The sequence below is a fragment of the Ornithodoros turicata genome, chromosome 1 (assembly GCF_037126465.1).
Source record: "Ornithodoros turicata isolate Travis chromosome 1, ASM3712646v1, whole genome shotgun sequence".
NCBI lineage: Eukaryota > Metazoa > Arthropoda > Arachnida > Ixodida > Argasidae > Ornithodoros > Ornithodoros turicata.
This window is the reverse complement of record NC_088201.1, coordinates 163,858,040-163,874,478: the sequence shown is the minus strand read 5'-3', so window position 1 is coordinate 163,874,478 and position 16,439 is coordinate 163,858,040. Positions and strand designations below refer to the sequence as shown.

The 16,439-nt window shown below is 44.9% G+C and overlaps 2 protein-coding genes across 2 annotated transcripts in view; both read left to right on the top strand.

Moving 5' to 3' along the window:
• The window catches only part of LOC135372362 (uncharacterized), a 218,150-nt gene extending 212,630 nt beyond the window's left edge, over nt 1-5,520 (top strand). Inside the window, exon 3 of the mRNA XM_064605990.1 lies at nt 4,391-5,520. Within this exon, the coding sequence (XP_064462060.1) occupies nt 4,391-4,490 (100 nt within the window). The 3' untranslated portion in view covers nt 4,491-5,520. The remainder of the gene's footprint in view (nt 1-4,390) is intronic.
• A 6,987-nt stretch (nt 5,521-12,507) lies between these two features.
• On the top strand, nt 12,508-14,118 carry LOC135388684 (uncharacterized). Its single transcript, XM_064618398.1, has 3 exons — nt 12,508-12,637; nt 12,715-12,886; nt 14,028-14,118. Exons 1-3 carry the CDS (start codon nt 12,508-12,510, stop codon nt 14,116-14,118), a joined length of 393 nt encoding a protein of 130 aa, XP_064474468.1.
• The last annotated feature ends 2,321 nt before the right edge of the window (nt 14,119-16,439 follow it).

Sequence of the window (16,439 nt, the reverse complement as noted above, 5' to 3'; positions counted from 1 at the left end):
CATCGGCCACCTGTAATCTGCTAATATGCACATAGCTAAGACAAAGTATATTTGTATTTCTTTGAAAACAGTTGGTACAGCACATTGTTTTTTACATGTTCTATGGCAAATATAAATAAAAAATTCTCTACTCTGCAAGTCTCCCGTCAGCTCTACAAAGCAGCTTCGAACTTCACTAGAAACCACGTGTGAAACCTGGACCAAACTAGTGGTGAGGGTCCATATAGGTCATAGATAGATACTATTATTATTATTATTAGATCATAGGTCAGGCTTAGGTCCTGGTTGGTAGCGCTTAGGTCCTGGTTGGTAGCAACGCATTTGAATCTTATTAAAAATTGGTGCAGGAGGTGACCAACATAACTAAATACACTAACTGACTCTCACAAATTTTGTGGTGTTATACTTTTGAAACAACATTAATATGCCGCAGTGGTCTTTTCTCTTTTGTTCCTTTTAACCGAGAAATATTAGGTCTTCGGCATCACCAGCCTTAGTTGCTGAGCATGCAGTTATTTACGTTGAGCACTGCAGTTTCATATTTGTTTCTCTGGACAAGCAAGCCCGCTTCCCCATTTTAATAAGAGTCTTTCAGCTTTGACAGGGCATTTGTGGACAAGGAAAACATTTGGACTATTGTGTATTTTGCTATGAAGTGCACCGTACAAGGCAGAGGACACCATCAACCATTTCCACCAAGGTTATTAAATTTGTGATAAAGTACATATACCTTTTGTCACTGACTAATTTGGTGGCAAAGTTACTTGAGTGGCAGTTGTGGAATTTTAAGCACATGTTTAAAAAAAATAGGATATGGGAAGTGCTGACTGGTTGAACATGTGGAGTACCCAATATAATAATTGGGGGTTTACGTCGCGAGGCAACTGAGTGTGGAATACACAGCACAGTGTAATGTTCCTTATTCTGGCAATGTTAGCATGGTTCAAGAAGTGGGAAATGTTGCACTACCCTTAATAACATCTGTTGGGCCCAGCAAACAGGATACACATACCCTGATCTGAAGACACTATGCCTAACTCAAAAGCAATATGAGATCGACCCGTACGTGTTTATTTGCGAAACTATTATGAATGAAATATGGCCTGTGTGGTATAGAACAATGCGCACACTCGAGTAAACATGCAAAAAATACGTATAAGGGCTCTCGACCTACATGCCGCGATGCGCTCTACGAGATAAACAACACACTACAAAACTACATCCAACACTTTTTGTGCGGGGCAACTCTATTGAGCACTTTCATATAACCCACGAATGGTTCAACGAGTGCAGTTCGAGTGGTCACGATACATTCCTACGTCGTTCATTGCAGTCGCGCTATGATGCTGCACAATATATGTATCTCGTGTAACAAGCCTGGCAATCGCACGATGTGCATGGGCAGAAATACGGCCTTCTTTCTTTGAAGACCAGTCCTCTGCAGGTATATGCTCAAACGATCACCAAGTCTCACGTTGTTGCTCAATCGCTGCCATCCCTGCACTTGTAGTAAAAGCAGCAAACGGGTTGACGTGAATGGCAGCTGAACGGTTGAACTGCGAAGTTCTCGAGCACATAATCATAATTTCACGCCGAAAATGATGTTGAGGGGAGTTCGCGGTTGTTGTTTCCATCGTTCAATAGTTCTCGGGATTACCTCGAACGAAACGCTCATCGTAGCCGGCGGCCATGACTGGATTTCCTCGCAAACGGGAGAAGACGCCAGGGAAGTCAGAGAAAGCCTCAGCTTTCATCCAATCAGACGCACGATTCTCTATCTACGTAGATGGAGCAGGTTTATCCCATCTACGTCACAAAAATGGCTGCGCCCATGGCTTGTTTTGGTTTCTTTGATGAATTAATTTTCGTAATAGGAAGACAGAATTGAGAAACGAAGTTGCGTTTCGGGGGCAGTTGGATGTGCTCGTTCTGAATATCACAACCGTTTCAACACATCGGGAAATCGGCGTAGCTGACCTTTAAGCCTTTTCACAGCTCACCTAAGGAAATTTGTGTATCCCTGCCCTGTGCTTTCTTTACGCAAGGGCAATGCGTCTGTGTATGTGGCACTATCAGATACCAGACATGAGTGTCTTTTTCTTGGTTTATTGGCATATGCTTCCGGTTGTTTAAGTCAAACACAAGTGCGCGCAATTTTTCGATGCTCTCTTCCTCAAATCACCGATTTTACGGAGAAAAAAGTCGCATGGTGCAGCTGAGGAGAGGGTTTCTCTGATTGTTTGTTAGATGTTGTTAGGAGCTCGGTATGTTGAGGAAGTCAGCTGTTAAAGGTATCCGTGAAGAAATGCTTGCATCTGAGCGCAGGGTGAAATTCCTGAAGCACAGCACCCTCAGTGTAAATTAAATATTTTGGATGTGAGTCTGCTTCACTGCATGACAAGGCTGAAATGGGAAGAGAGAAAAAATTGGAACGCTTCATTAATAGCGATCCGAGTAATAGGGCAATTACAGTTTCCATAGAAAGTAGAATTTTAATGAGCTCATAAAATTATAGTTTTGTAGTAGTTTTTCTAAACTGCAATGCAAGGTAGAAAATCATTAATAGGGTAAGAATGCCATCATGTTCCCATAAAGGCGTTCTGTCTTGTGCTTTGGCGTGCGCGAATGGAACTTTGCTCCCCGGCTTTCCCGCCTTTTTGCTCGCAATGCGCGAATGGAACTTTGCCCCCCCCCCCGGCTTCCGCGCCTTTTTGCTCGCAGGTGTAGCTTCAGACAACGAATGTATGAGCATAGAAAGGGTCATGTATTACATAAGCCTGGAGGTGATGTGGAGTGGACTTACTTATCATTTTAAAGGGACTCTGACCAGAAACTGTGGGAGCTCTTTCGTACCTGCAGTCGATAAAGCACCCAACAAGGACTCTCCATGCGAAAATTCACGCATTAAAACCCCACGGTTTCTCTAAACTCGAATTTTAAACATTCGACTTCATCCGAGTGCAGCACGCCTAGCGTCAAACCGAGAAAACATACGTTTATATAGAATATCCACCCCGGTCCACCATCAAGATGACGTCAACACGGGGGCCACTCGCAACACCCACAATTGGCTCAAACGCGTCACGTGGTCACGCAATATCTGTCAATTTCCTTCGTGAAATGGCATTTCTACGTTAATATGTTTTTGTTACAGAGCCTCAAAAAGAAAAATATACCCTGCATTTATCACCTGCAACAGTTTCTACGATTTTCTTTTCAATCTGTACACGGCGTTCGATATATGCTTCCGTATCCGGTCAGCTGTAATGGATGCCGTATGCCGAGCTTGCGAACTGCGAACTTGTGTGACTCCCGGTTCATCCTCTTTGTTCGGGTCATTGGGTTGGTGTTGGAGTTGGTCACCATATTCTGAACGTTTCACCTATCGTTGCGGTGTACTGTTCTTGATCTGCTGCGAAGCGACGAACCGCAACGGCAGTCACTCGCCTCAGCGAACTTCTGTCTGCTGCATCTCAAAGGAGCATGGGGACCTGATGATACCTTCAACTAAAGAAACCAAATGTGCTCTCGTGTGGTCCTGACGGAAAAGTAGTATCAACAAGGTTAGCACATTTATTTTTCAGTTCCAAGTCTACGTACTGAAAACCATGCAGGTGCAGTCGATCATTCTCGTAGCTGTTGTGTAACGCGTATGCTTTCTTACATATCCCACAGAACCCTCCACTTTTTCGACCAAGTTATCGTTATGAGATCCTTCTGATGGCTTCTTACTAGGCTATGCCGCTCCGAAGCATTGAGATGACGAAGCGTCGTGGTAGCTGCACCTCTGCCTTCGAAAGATGAATCCGTCATTCCACACTGTGCTTACTGGCTTTGTGTAGAGTCTGGCAAATCCGACAGACTTGGACTGCCTTTTGCAAGAAAGTTTGAAATGTAAGTATGTGCATATTGGTTTCACATATCCACCACATATTGAGCGTGTGTATGATTGTACTTTATATGCTACAGCGTATCAGCGTACATTATTATTCAACACGTAGTGTGGCAAACTCGACATCAGTCACACAAAGCCAACAATTGCCTTTTCTTCAATTGCTTATTTTTATCATATCATGTTTTTGTCTATATCTCAATTTACCAACCAACAAAGTATATTATTTTAGTATAATCGTCTGATATTTAACAAGTCACAGTTTTACCATGGTTTTGGCACACTATAGCCCGAGTTGCTTATGCGTCATTAAATTGAATCATTGTCATCTTCAACTGCCATTATTCAATTGAAGTGCCAGGTGGATATAATGATATGGCAAGATATATTTTTTTGCTGTCATCCTGGAATTGCTCATTTCAGAAGAATAGTCACCGTGAAGTTTGTTTTCGTTTTCAGAAACATTAAGAGGACTAAAACCAAACACTTTTCTTTCAGAGCATCCCGTATGCACCTGCATTTCAATTCCAATCTGTATTACAAGAATGACAGACCACTCAACAGAGATGAACATCTGAAAGTGAAAGAGCTGGAATGAAGATACGTTAATCTGTGTCAAAGGTTCTTGGTATGTGTGCGAGTCGAGGACATAGGTCTCAAGCTTATTCCTGTCTTCAGAAGAGGTGACAACTATGCTCCTTCTATCTATTAACCAGCTCCACTTTTTAGGGTTCCCTGTAAACTAATGGAGCACATCATGTACTACCACGTTGTCAACTAAGTTGACTCTGTCAATTTCTTTTTTTAAATTCCAGCATGGCTTTAGAAAAGGGTATTCAGGCAAAACTAACGTAGTGGAATTCGTTCACAGCATTTCAAACTGTCTTGATTTCTGGGTCCATGTAGATGTAGTATTCTGTTTATTTTGTAAGGGCTTTTGACACTGTGCTCTACGCTCGCGTGTTGGCCAAAGTAGCCTAATTAAAATTTGATCCTGCTACCTGGATATGCAGTTTCTCAACTAACCGTAACTGTGGCGACAACTCGTGAGGAGAACCTATCATATCGCCACCATGCAGCATTTGTTATATTACAATCGCTTCACATTTTAATCTAGTCAAAAGCAAGGCCTTTTGGTGATCGGTCTTGTATAATTACGTGCCCATCCGTTATGTAACACCACACTGGGTTCTTCAACCTATGAGAGAGAAATAAATATATTGCCAAGTAAATTGTCTACAAGGCTCGTTATTCCATTTCGCCACACTACCACAAGCAATTGTTAGAGTAGTGGCCCAGGGTATGAAGCTCGCCACTAATCATCATTCAAACAAAGTTCATAATGTAAAATGCTTTACTCAGAACACTGGCTTAACACAACAATTAAGAATAAAGAGAGTAAACGTTTCATTGCCTATCCAGGTGGCATCATCCCTCCAACAGAGAACAATCAAAAACAACATCAAAGGAGTCAAATCGGTGGTCCGCATTCCTTTCATGCAATGTATTTCATACGCTGTTTGGAGGGCACTGTGCCCTTCAGGCATTTTGACTGTGCATATCAAGTTGAGTGCATAGAATCTGATGCAACCTACATTGGCGAGATAGACAAAAGACGTGGGACAAGACTAAAAGAGCCAGTTGCCAGGGCTACTAATGCTTAGCTTAACTAAACAGGACCGAATCAATCTACCACTGCTGTCCTAAGGGACATATATTTTGATGGTGCAGTAACCTTTGCTCATGACTAGCGATGGGACCCTAGAAAGTTCTTAGAATCCTGCTTTATCAGGCGTGATGCTTCAGCCTGTAATACATACCGTGGCCCCCTATCGGATGTGTAAGATTCCCTCTTAGATAGGCTGATGTGCTCATCTTTGGCCTCTGTTGTACTGATGATGCCACCCGGATAGGCGACAAAACGTTTACGCTCTGTTGTTATTCGTTGTGTTGAGCGGTGTTTGCAGTAAAGGACGCTACATTATGAGGTTGTCACCCGGCTTTTGGAATATATTTTCAAATAAAGTTGTTGTTTTACAAAGCTCAATACATTGCAGAAATCATTCTTGTTGCCTGTTGTTTTGGGGGTGCCATTCTAGCAGTCACATGAAGCACTGAAGGGCCAATTTAAAAAGTAAAGGCAGTCTGATTTATGTTCTTGCCGACATGGCACAGCGTATGTACGAGGTAGCTCCATTTCAGAAGCCTGAGAACACTCAAAGCAATTAGTGTGCTAGCATCAGATATGGTGTACAGCATTACATATTTGCTTTTGCTAGGGCAACTAAGAAGGGTGGATAGAAAGGCAGTTACAACCTGTTTCCACAAAAGACACTCAGATTCATTAGCAATTTCCTCTAAGAGAGCCAAGGCTTTTTCTAGATTACTAGAACATGGGTACCTGGCTATAAATAACAAGAATTCATCTACCAGAAGTCAGTGTTTCACACACCCTGCTTTCCATCAACACTATTAAAAGGTGTGACCCCCAAACCTGCACAAAATTCCTGGAGAGTCTTTACTGGACACTGTTGCTGTCCCTCTCACCAGGTGCTCCCTATGAACCCGATTCACAGTTCTGGATGCACTGCCTGAGCTAACTTCAGCATGCTTTCCCAACACGAATGGTAACTGCTATGAGGAGTGTTGTACTTACTGAAAGCAACATGAAATGCTGTACCTTGACAGGTAACGTTGATATCCTTCTTAAGACCGTAGAGAGATGTTCCTTGCTCCCTTTCTTCCAAATCTTACTATCAGACGCAAGCCCACTTGCCACCAAGCCAATGAGATGTGCCTCACAGTCAGTGCAATCAAGGGAATCAATCACTGAGGCTCAGAAAAGCTGTTTTCCATCGGGATCTGATCCAGCACTGAGCCGTGAGTAGCCCCGTGAAAGTACCAAGGCTTCTTCGAATTTTAAATGTGCCAGCATTTGTTTTCCTCCCCTCCTTCTTTTTATGTAGTAGCTGATTACTTTAGCCTTGTACTGCTTTGGAGATTGTGGAGATGATGTAAGAGGTGGAACTAGGCTTTATGCAAAATGAGGCAAAGTGTGACTATGTACAAATCTTCTGAGAATGTCTATGTATCATTCACACAAAGAGAGGATACGTGTTACATCTTTTTCCGGTTTTGATATTTATTTATTTATGAATATGTCTCAAAGGCCATTGCAGGCATTACATGAGGGGGGACATCAACATGGGTCACTTAACAAATACGGAAGTTACAAGCAACATACATATTTGGAAGACAAGACTCTATTTTTTGTTCGTTCATCAGTCTTGCTCAAGAAATTGTTCACTGTAGCAATGGTACACAATGTCACGAAAGGAGTGCTCATCTATCGTTCCGCAAGACTCATTAAAAAGGACTAGTGTTGTGTTTCAACACAACATGTTGAACTCATGAACCATGCATCATCCTGAGAGCTATAGATCATCCTAAATACAGATGCTGAATTATTTTAAATGTGATAGACGAGCTGTGCGAAGAGGTACCCCCAGTTAGGATCTTGGGTACTTGAAGCCTGTGGCATTTTCTGTGGGAAAGGCTTGCCAGACCCTCTTCACTGCACAGGCTGGGATGACCATGATCTTGTGTTTTCCAAGCTTGTGCCATGCTCACCTTGCAAACTGGCGATACGCAGTGTATCTGCATCGTCTACACAGATGTACATAAAATATAGTTTAGGCAAATAGGTAACCGGTTACAGTACAGTGTGTGTGCATTGTCATTTCTACATGTACCTGAGAGTAACTGCAGTTTACCTGCCCACACCTTGTACATTACTACACATGCTGTGTTCTTTTAGAACCCAAAATTGTTTTGCTTTTCACTGAATTGACAATCAAGAACACTCAATATCGCTAAAAACCTACGCTAAAACCTTATGCACAGGGCAATACATAAAAACGTGACTCAGGACACAGCACACTGACAATTACAAAACTGCCTATATTGGTTTTCTCCAGTTCAGAGTCGTGTACTGTATAGCCTTTTTTATGTGCTGCGCCCTGTACTGGAGCCTTTAACGACTCTATTGCAGGACCAAACCAGTTTTGGGCGCCCAAATTTTAACATCGTTCGACAAGGACACATGTGACTTACTTGTGAATACAGTCGCTCATAGGTTCGCGCTGCCCACGGAGTTCAATATGCGACCTTCAGGACAGTCATATTGAAGAATAGAAGTTGGAAATCTTTGTGGGTTGTAATGCACTGATACTGCAGTCATTCGGCAGTGTTTTCGAGCTCCTTGCAGCACAAGCATTCGATCTCCTTCGGCATTATGACACACCAGCCACACCGGCACCATGAACAGCAAGTGCGCATTAGATATCAGAACACGAAATTTCTGAGAACGTTTACATGTTCGATCACAGTGTGCGTTAAAAAGCTCATCGCTTACCTGAAGACAGTCGACTCATGCTGTTTGCTTCATCTGTAACTGATGTTCGTAGAGCTCTAACTTCGTCTCGCATTCGCGGCATCGGCGACGTTTCGAAAGCCTACCGAGCTGTTCAGCACGCAGAATTTTCTTCTCGATGTCTCGATCGCAGAAAGGTCATAAAGAAGTTCCGGGCTCGAAGTCTCCGCATTTCTGCCTTCGACGTCCATATTGAAGATCGCTTTCCGGACGGATGCCGGCGCTCTCACAAACTCACTAACAACAAAACTTCCGGTCCGGGCGCCCAATGAAACGTGGCCCTCGTGACTTCGTCACACACACGGAAATTGGCGGATGTCCACTGCAAAGAGGCTAGATTTCGGCCCCGATTGCGCGAGTTGAGGGGGAAAAGCGAAGCCGGTTTTGAGCTCCCTGTTTGGCAAACTTTGCCTCCGCGCACAGCCAAAATATTTCGCGTGTGGCTTGGAGGCATATTATACCTTCGTAATAGATGCAAACGAAATATTTGTCGAACTTCTGGTCAGAGTCCCTTTAAAGAGCAGTGGTAGTTCACTGTAATTCTAATGACCATGATGAGCCTTTGGGGTGAAAATCGTTCATATGCAGGGTGCTTTTTTGTTGAATTTTAATGAAAGAATGAATGTCATTAAGAGTAGGACAAAGGAAATAATCTTGCGATTCAATAAATAATAGGGGTCTTTGCCACTGTCTTCTTCTTCAGACAGGATGTGATGACGTCACGCAGTCTGTAGCAATGCATTGACCGTTACTGGAAAAAAGTGTAGCAATACAAAAAATGGTGTGTATTGTCCTGGGCGGATTTATGATGAGCACTGTTTTTAAATAAGAGGAGTGTGTGTGCTTAGAAATAGTTTGATACTGGTTTTCTTATTTGTTTCTTTTCGCTTTTTTCCCCCTTGTTGTCTGACAAACATGCGCTGACATGCCTGGGCCTGTTCTGACATGCTTTCCTTCTACATGTAGTTTTTTTCCTTTTTGTACTAGGAATATTCTTGACGATGACGATAGTGCTGCCTTGAATGCGAATAGTGCTATTCTTAATAATTTTGCGATTCATTTAGTTCAGAGAGCAACCGCGAGGGGGACAGGTGTGTGTCTTTATTCAGGAGGAACAAAGCGTCATTATTCAGTTAGGTGCAAGGCTCTTGGCTGGGACGGACATGTCTTGCTGAACCATTATTTTTTCCCTGTACAGTAAGACTTTGGGAATGAAATGCTAGAATCTCCTCTTGTCTATGGTGCTCTTCTGCAATAGTTCCCTATGCAATCATTATAGTAGAATAAAGGAAATAATCTTGGGATAGTGATTCAATAAATAACAGGTCCCCTGTCTACAGCATACGCGTCCTTGAGCCACGCACCTGCATGATGACGTCATACCGCGAGACTATTGTTTCAGGTTGACCTTGTCTAGAGGAGCATTAGTAGAAAAAAACAGTGTAGCCCCGAGACAATAGGATGACGTCACGACCAATGAGAACGGCCTGCAGGGGGCGCAAGGATTCACTTCTCTCTTGAACACTGACGGGTCTGGACACGCAAATTCTGCTCCTGGTAATTGCGTTGGCCGTCAGTGGAAGAGCGTAGCTTCGCTGGGGTTCTGTCTGCCCCTGATGGGGTGCGGATGTGTGGTTCGTCACTGGTGAATGCTGTTCGACCATGCAGGTGGATTTTGTGACGAGCGGATTTACAATGAGGGAATGCAGTGAACGTGAAAAATGATGGTGAGTGTCTTTTTCACTCTGCTCAAGTGTTTGTTTTCCTCTGTTGCCCAGCAGTCGTGCGATTTGTCTTGACGTGTTCTGACGTGCCCCGATATGCATGCTTTCCTTTGTTGACGCTTTGTATTTTTCTTTTTTGACAAGGAACATTGTCGTCTTGACGATAGTGCTGCCCTGAGTCTGCGTTCCTGGTTACCCGCACTCTGTGTTGTTTTGTTGAGTGCCTAGTCCTCTTATTTGCCATTGATGGAGTTACGTGTTAGGATATTTTGTTCTTTTGCAAGTCTCATTTAGTAAGACTTTGGAATTCCTACGATCAGCTTTCATGCATGGTGCTCGTCTGCAATAGTTTCCTATTCAATCGTTATAGAAGAATAACGGAAATAATCTTGGGATAGTGATTCAATAAATAATAGGTCCCCTGTCTACAGCACACGCGTCCTTGAGCCACGCAGGTGCATGATGACGTCATACCGTGGCTCCATTGTAGATTGACCTTGTCTAGAGGAGCACTAGTGGAAAAAAACAGGGTAGCCTTGAGACAATAGGATGACGTCACGACCAATGAGAACGGCCAGCAGGGGGCGCAGGAATGCTCTTCTCTCTTAGCCTCTCGCAGGTGGCGGTAGGAGTGCGCAGAGGGCGCTAGGAGCGCACGCGCATGCGTAGCACCCGTAGAGTGGTGCTTACGTCAGTCCAGCTCTGGCTCTTGTAGGCAGAAGACGTGCGGTCGGTCGCTCCGTCGTCACTTGATCCCTGGCTGTCGACGAGAGCGGACGCTCCATCGCAGCGGGGAAAAAGGTGAGTTATTTACCGATGTTTGCGCGTTGTTTTACCGTGCTCGTGTTAAGCCTTTTCTCGCCGTACGCGAATGTTTAGACTTGTTTAGCGGTGTCCAAGCCTGTTGACGTACATTTACCATCGTGTGGCTAGTGGTTCCCGCTTTGTGTTAGCCGCGAAGTGTTGTGACGCTGTGGTTACGCCTAGTCGATTGCCTTAAGCCTTTTCCCCCGATGTGTAGTGTTTTCTCCGTGCTGTTTAGCAGTAGCGGTTAGGCCTTTTCCCCACGCTCTGGCATGCTTAGACTTGTCGAGCAGTGTTGCCATTTTTATGTGTCACTAGTGCTTTCATGTTCTCTGTCTTTCTCGTATAGAGCTACGATGCTGGCGCCATCTGGTGTGATGCCTTGGAACTAGCGTGCCACATGCCTCCGCCACCGTCGTGCTCCAGTCGCCCGCACCGGTGTGATTTCTTCAAGATGGCGTTATTGATTTTCAAATAAAATCTTTCCCACTGTCTGCTTCCTTTCTATCTAATTTTTTATTTCCTACAACCCGAGTTTTACATTGAAAATCCACGACAAGTATTGCACTAAGTCAGGTTTTCCAGAATTTAAAAATTTTAAAAATTTAAATTTAACAAAATTTAAAGTAATTTAAAGTAAAAAGTGCAATACTTGCCGTGGATTTTCTGTGCAAAACTTGGGTTGAATGATTACTACTCACATATGGGATGATCCTTGTGGATCGCATTCTTTCATTTTTTTTAATAGGGTTCACATTTAAACTTTAGAAGGTTCAAGCGTTTCGTGAACATAAAGTGTCGATAGGTTCACTTCGATTCGCTTTCCTGTCCCTTTAGATTTGGTGGGTCTCCAGCGTGCTGTGTGGTGAAGTCACGTTTAAAGGGTGCTGCACACAAATTTATGTATGTGTGTGAGTTGATGTTTTCCTTTCATGCACATTATAAGCGAATGCTGTGCCCGATATATGTGCCGATATGTCAGGAAAAAACGACAAAGGATGTCACTAGGTAATAACTGGTTGACCAAGATGGTGAGCAACTGTCCCGCCTCAGCGCTTCAACGGTGAGTAATTTTCCAGAATCCACAAAAACTCTGCTATGCTCTGTAGCGCAGCACCATGAAATTCTATTCTGTCATCAGAAATCTTCCTGTCCTGTCTGAACGTTCTGCTTCTTACAACCAGGCTCCTTGTACTTTGTATTTGTCATCAAGCAACAGTCAAAGACGCAAGAATACGCTACACACATATACCATATGTTATGCGAGTTGCTACAGATGCGACGCCACTCTATTTCCTGGAAACCCTTGTTGCCATCACCGCACTTGCGTTATGCGTCACCACAGATTAAGGTTGGTCCTCACTGATCCGTTTTAACGCATTGGCATGCGTTGCGTTGGCATGTATCCGTCAGCTGCCATGGCAACGAGACGACGGAGAACTACCACGCACGCATGCTACCAAGTTCGCCGCGGTCCAACTTTTCTGGATGGCAAAGCGTTCGACGGAACACTGGCGCATGCAAACGACCGAGGTTCCGAATCTTGGGCATGCGCAGTTGATTGTTGCTTACTCAACAGCAATGGCGGTTCCTGCGCCAGGCGTCGACCGTGCCCAGTTATGTCGGTAAATTCGTCCAGTTCTTTCAGCATAACAATGCAAGAAATGCTATGCGTAGAAATTGAAAAGTATCCGTGTCTTTACGATAAAAGCAGACCTGAATACAAGGACTCTATAAAACGTGAAAACGCATGGCAAGCTATTGCTCGAACCCTGACACTTCACGGTAAGTTAACTTTGTTCTTATCCCAAGAGACTTATGTTTCACAAACATTTAACCGCGTTCTATGTAACTGGTCGCAGCGGAAGAGTGCAAAAACCAGTGGAGGACCATCCGTGACAGATATGCCCGAGAAAATCGGCATCTAAAAGATGATGGACCCAGAAGCGGTGCCGGCGTTGATGAAGTTGTCACTTCAAGATCGGCCCTGTACAAGTATTTGGGGTTCCTCAAGTCCCATTTCAAGAGCAAAAGGTAAGTATTACTGCAGCAATAACGTCCTGAAACTACGCACTGCGAGCTTGTGTAACTACGTCCCAATTAAGCGAGGGATTCTCCTTAATTTCAACCATGTTACTTGCACAGCAAGAACCACTCACATTGATCACAGAGTTATGCGGAATTTCTATCACAAACTTCTTCCGTACGGAATTACAACGACAAAGTGCAGACTGCACAGCTACCACCTTATTGATGGTACTTGTAGGAAAGTGTACTTTCTTAAGATAACGTAGTACAGTCAACCCTCGATTTATGAACACCCTCGGTTCCCCGAAAAATCGTTCATAAATCGAGGGATTCATAAATCGAAAATTCCTTTAAGTAAGTACTATCGAGCAAATGGAACAGTATTTCCGAGTTGGTATTGTGTTTACAATGTAACATATTGTGTAATTTTGCTTTCGACCATGCCTTCTGCTGTATAAATCTCACAAAGCACAGATGTTAGCGCATTCACACTCTGTTTATTATGCAATACTAAAAAGTGTAATTTTGCTTTGGACCATGCCGCTGTGTCAATCTTGGAAAGAGGCGATGTCAGCACGTTCGCACTCAACTGGTCTCGGATTTCCTCTGGGTTTTTTAACCTACCTTTATTAATCTCCGGGTGACAGCGGACACCTTATTGATGAATTGAGGTCAGGAACACTTCTGCAAAAACCTGTTTGTTGTTCGGATTTTGAGGGGTTAAGAACCGAGGGCGCAATACCTGAAAAACGTTTTGTCTGTTCAGGCGTCATTCATAAGACCACGAATAATCCCTTTGAAGGTTTTTGTTGGCCTCGGAACGACCCGTTCATAAATTGAGGGCAAAAGCGCTGGGCAGCTCCTAGTTGGTTCCCAGAAATTCCATTCATTATTCGAATATCGAGGTTCATAAAACGAGGGAAAAATGCATGTAAAAAGTTTGGTTCCTCGTGCTAGTGTTCATAAAGCGAGGGAATTCATAAATCGAAGGTTCATAAATCGAGGGTTGACTGTATTATTTTCTTGATGTAGGACATTTTAATGAAAGTGCTCGACAGTTAAATCATGGTCTCCTTGAAGTTGTGAATAGAAACCTTTTATATAGTAAGCATAAAAAAATATGTAATCATCTTCTGCTCATAACCAGGCTAATGGAACAGAACACTGTGGACGACGGGAACACTTCGGAGCATCACAGTAGAGCCACTCCAGAAGGTGTCTACACCACAGAGTGTTAGGTGAAAGTAAGAGTGCAGTAAACGATAGATGAGTAACAGTAAACAGTAATCATATATGTACATTATATATTATGCATAAATATAATACATGCACACAATATTTATATCACAAGCAGCACATAAAATTATACAATATACAATTGCACAAAACTAGTAAGTGTACATTTGAAAGTTGTCCTGCTTGTATGAGCGTGCTTGTGCACAGAACGTTGGTTTTTCCCATTAGCTGATATTTCGGAAAAGATGGAAGCATAAAAGTGCGGAACTATAGAGTAGATCACTAAGTAATGAATATTCATATTGCCACGGATGAAAACAGACGAGCGAGACGGCGAATAATCGCCGAACGCTTTATTAAGCGGCTGAGCTCATTAATACCAGAGCAATAGCTGTTAAGCAGAACTAAGATAAAGAATAATGCTCTGACTGAGAGCTCACAAGCTTTTATGCACAGCGGCGAACATTGTAGAAAGCGCGCGTCGGTGGAGAGGAGGAAATACAGAAGCTACTCCAAGGTCGTCGGCCCGTCCTTGAGATTGATGTGAGCGAAGGAGCAGATGCTTCCAGAAGGATCGCTTGCCATGTGGCGCGACGTGTCGCGGGCCCCAGCCCTTCATTACACGCCTGGTTGCCTGTTGTTGTTGCGTGTGGTCGCCCCAAAGACGATACGTGGCATCGTCTCGATGCCTAGTTCGGCTTGTGTCGGCTATGCGGGATTCGCTCCACAGCAGTTTCGGCGGCCGTCGATGAGTATTTGCAGGTTATTGGTTATTTTTCGAGCGTCGCGGCGGTGCTACGTTCCTGTTCGTCGAGTGGGAGAAATTGTAACTTTTCGTCGGTCCGCAGCTTCACCTCCCGGAGCTGCAGTCTTCAGTTTTCCCGGTTAGGGCTGCGCCACACAGGTCGTGTTGCCGGGGATGGTGGACGTACTCTTCCTGGCGATCTGCTGCGGTGGAGGACACTTGGGGACAGGTCGCGTCGTGAGCCAGCAGAAGCATTCTACTGCCGTAGATAGTCTTCAGTTGCGGCGGGGCGACTACCGCGCTGAGGGCGGGGGGCGTCGGGTGAAAATCCGGGTAGACCCGGTCGTCGGTACGGGCAGCGGCGGTAGACGTAATTGGCTTCGCCATAGTGGTAACAAAGCGGCCTGACGTTGGTCTGACGTTCGCCATACGTCTGTCTTGCGAGTGTCTTGTGCGCGTGGCGGGTAGCTGAGTGGTGCAGGTTGGGCGGTTCGCGAATGCGCCCAGCTGTTGCCGTACCGCGCTGCCTGTGGTGGCTGTCGTAGTGCGGCGGCGTAGGTTGGCTTTGGTACCTCAGCGACGAGCGGCGGCGCTTGGAGTGCCTGCTGCACCTCCTCCTTGATTATCGCCCCGATGGAGGTCAAAGGAGCTCCTGTTTCTTCTGGGCGGAGGAGAGCTCGTACTTCTTCCCGAACCACCTCTCGGATCAATTGCCTGAGGGAGTGTGCGTCGAAGCCTGTAGGCGCGGCGAAGGTTTGGTAGTCCTGAGGTCGCTGTCCGACGGTGAACCGGGGCAGTAAAGCCCTCTCAATCCTGACGGCTTCCGTCAGGAAAGCTTCTGTCGTCGTGGGTAGGTTACGGGATAGGGCGTGAAAAATCTCCTCTTTCACACCTCTCATGAGCCGGTGAACTTTCTTTTCTTCGGAGGCTTTCGGATCAGCTCGTTTGAAAAGCCGCAGGACATCTTCAACGAAGCCGGTGACGCTTTCATTTGGTAGCTGTACCCGACTCTGGAACAGTTGTTCGGCGAGTTCCGTTCGTTGCTCAAAAGTGTACGCCTCGCGGAGCTTGTCTTTAAATACGTTCCAAGACGTAAGAGAGGTTTCCCTGTTATCGAACCAGGTCCGCGCCGTCCCGTCAAGAAGGAAGTAGATATTGACGAGCTTGTGGTCGTCGTTCCACCTGTTCAACCCAGCGATCCGCTCGAAATGGTCGAGCCAGTCGTCAACGTCGTCATAAAGTTCTCCGGTAAATGTTTTCGGCGATCGTGCAGGGGCGACAGGCACGGTGACCGACTGCGCCGTTTGGGTAGTGCTGTCCGCAGTCGTCATCTTGCGGGTTGGAGGTCCCAATGGGCCGAATTCCGCAGGTAGACCACGCTTTCCTCGACTCAGTAGTTGCTGTTCTTTCAGGCCGTCGAGCAGGGATTACCCCGCACCTCCACCAGATATGTCACGGATGAAAACAGACGAGCGAGACGGCGAATAATCGGCGAATGCTTTATCAAGCGGCTCAGCTGATTAATACCAGAGGAATAGCTCTTAAACAGAACTAAGATAAAGAATAATGCTCGGACTG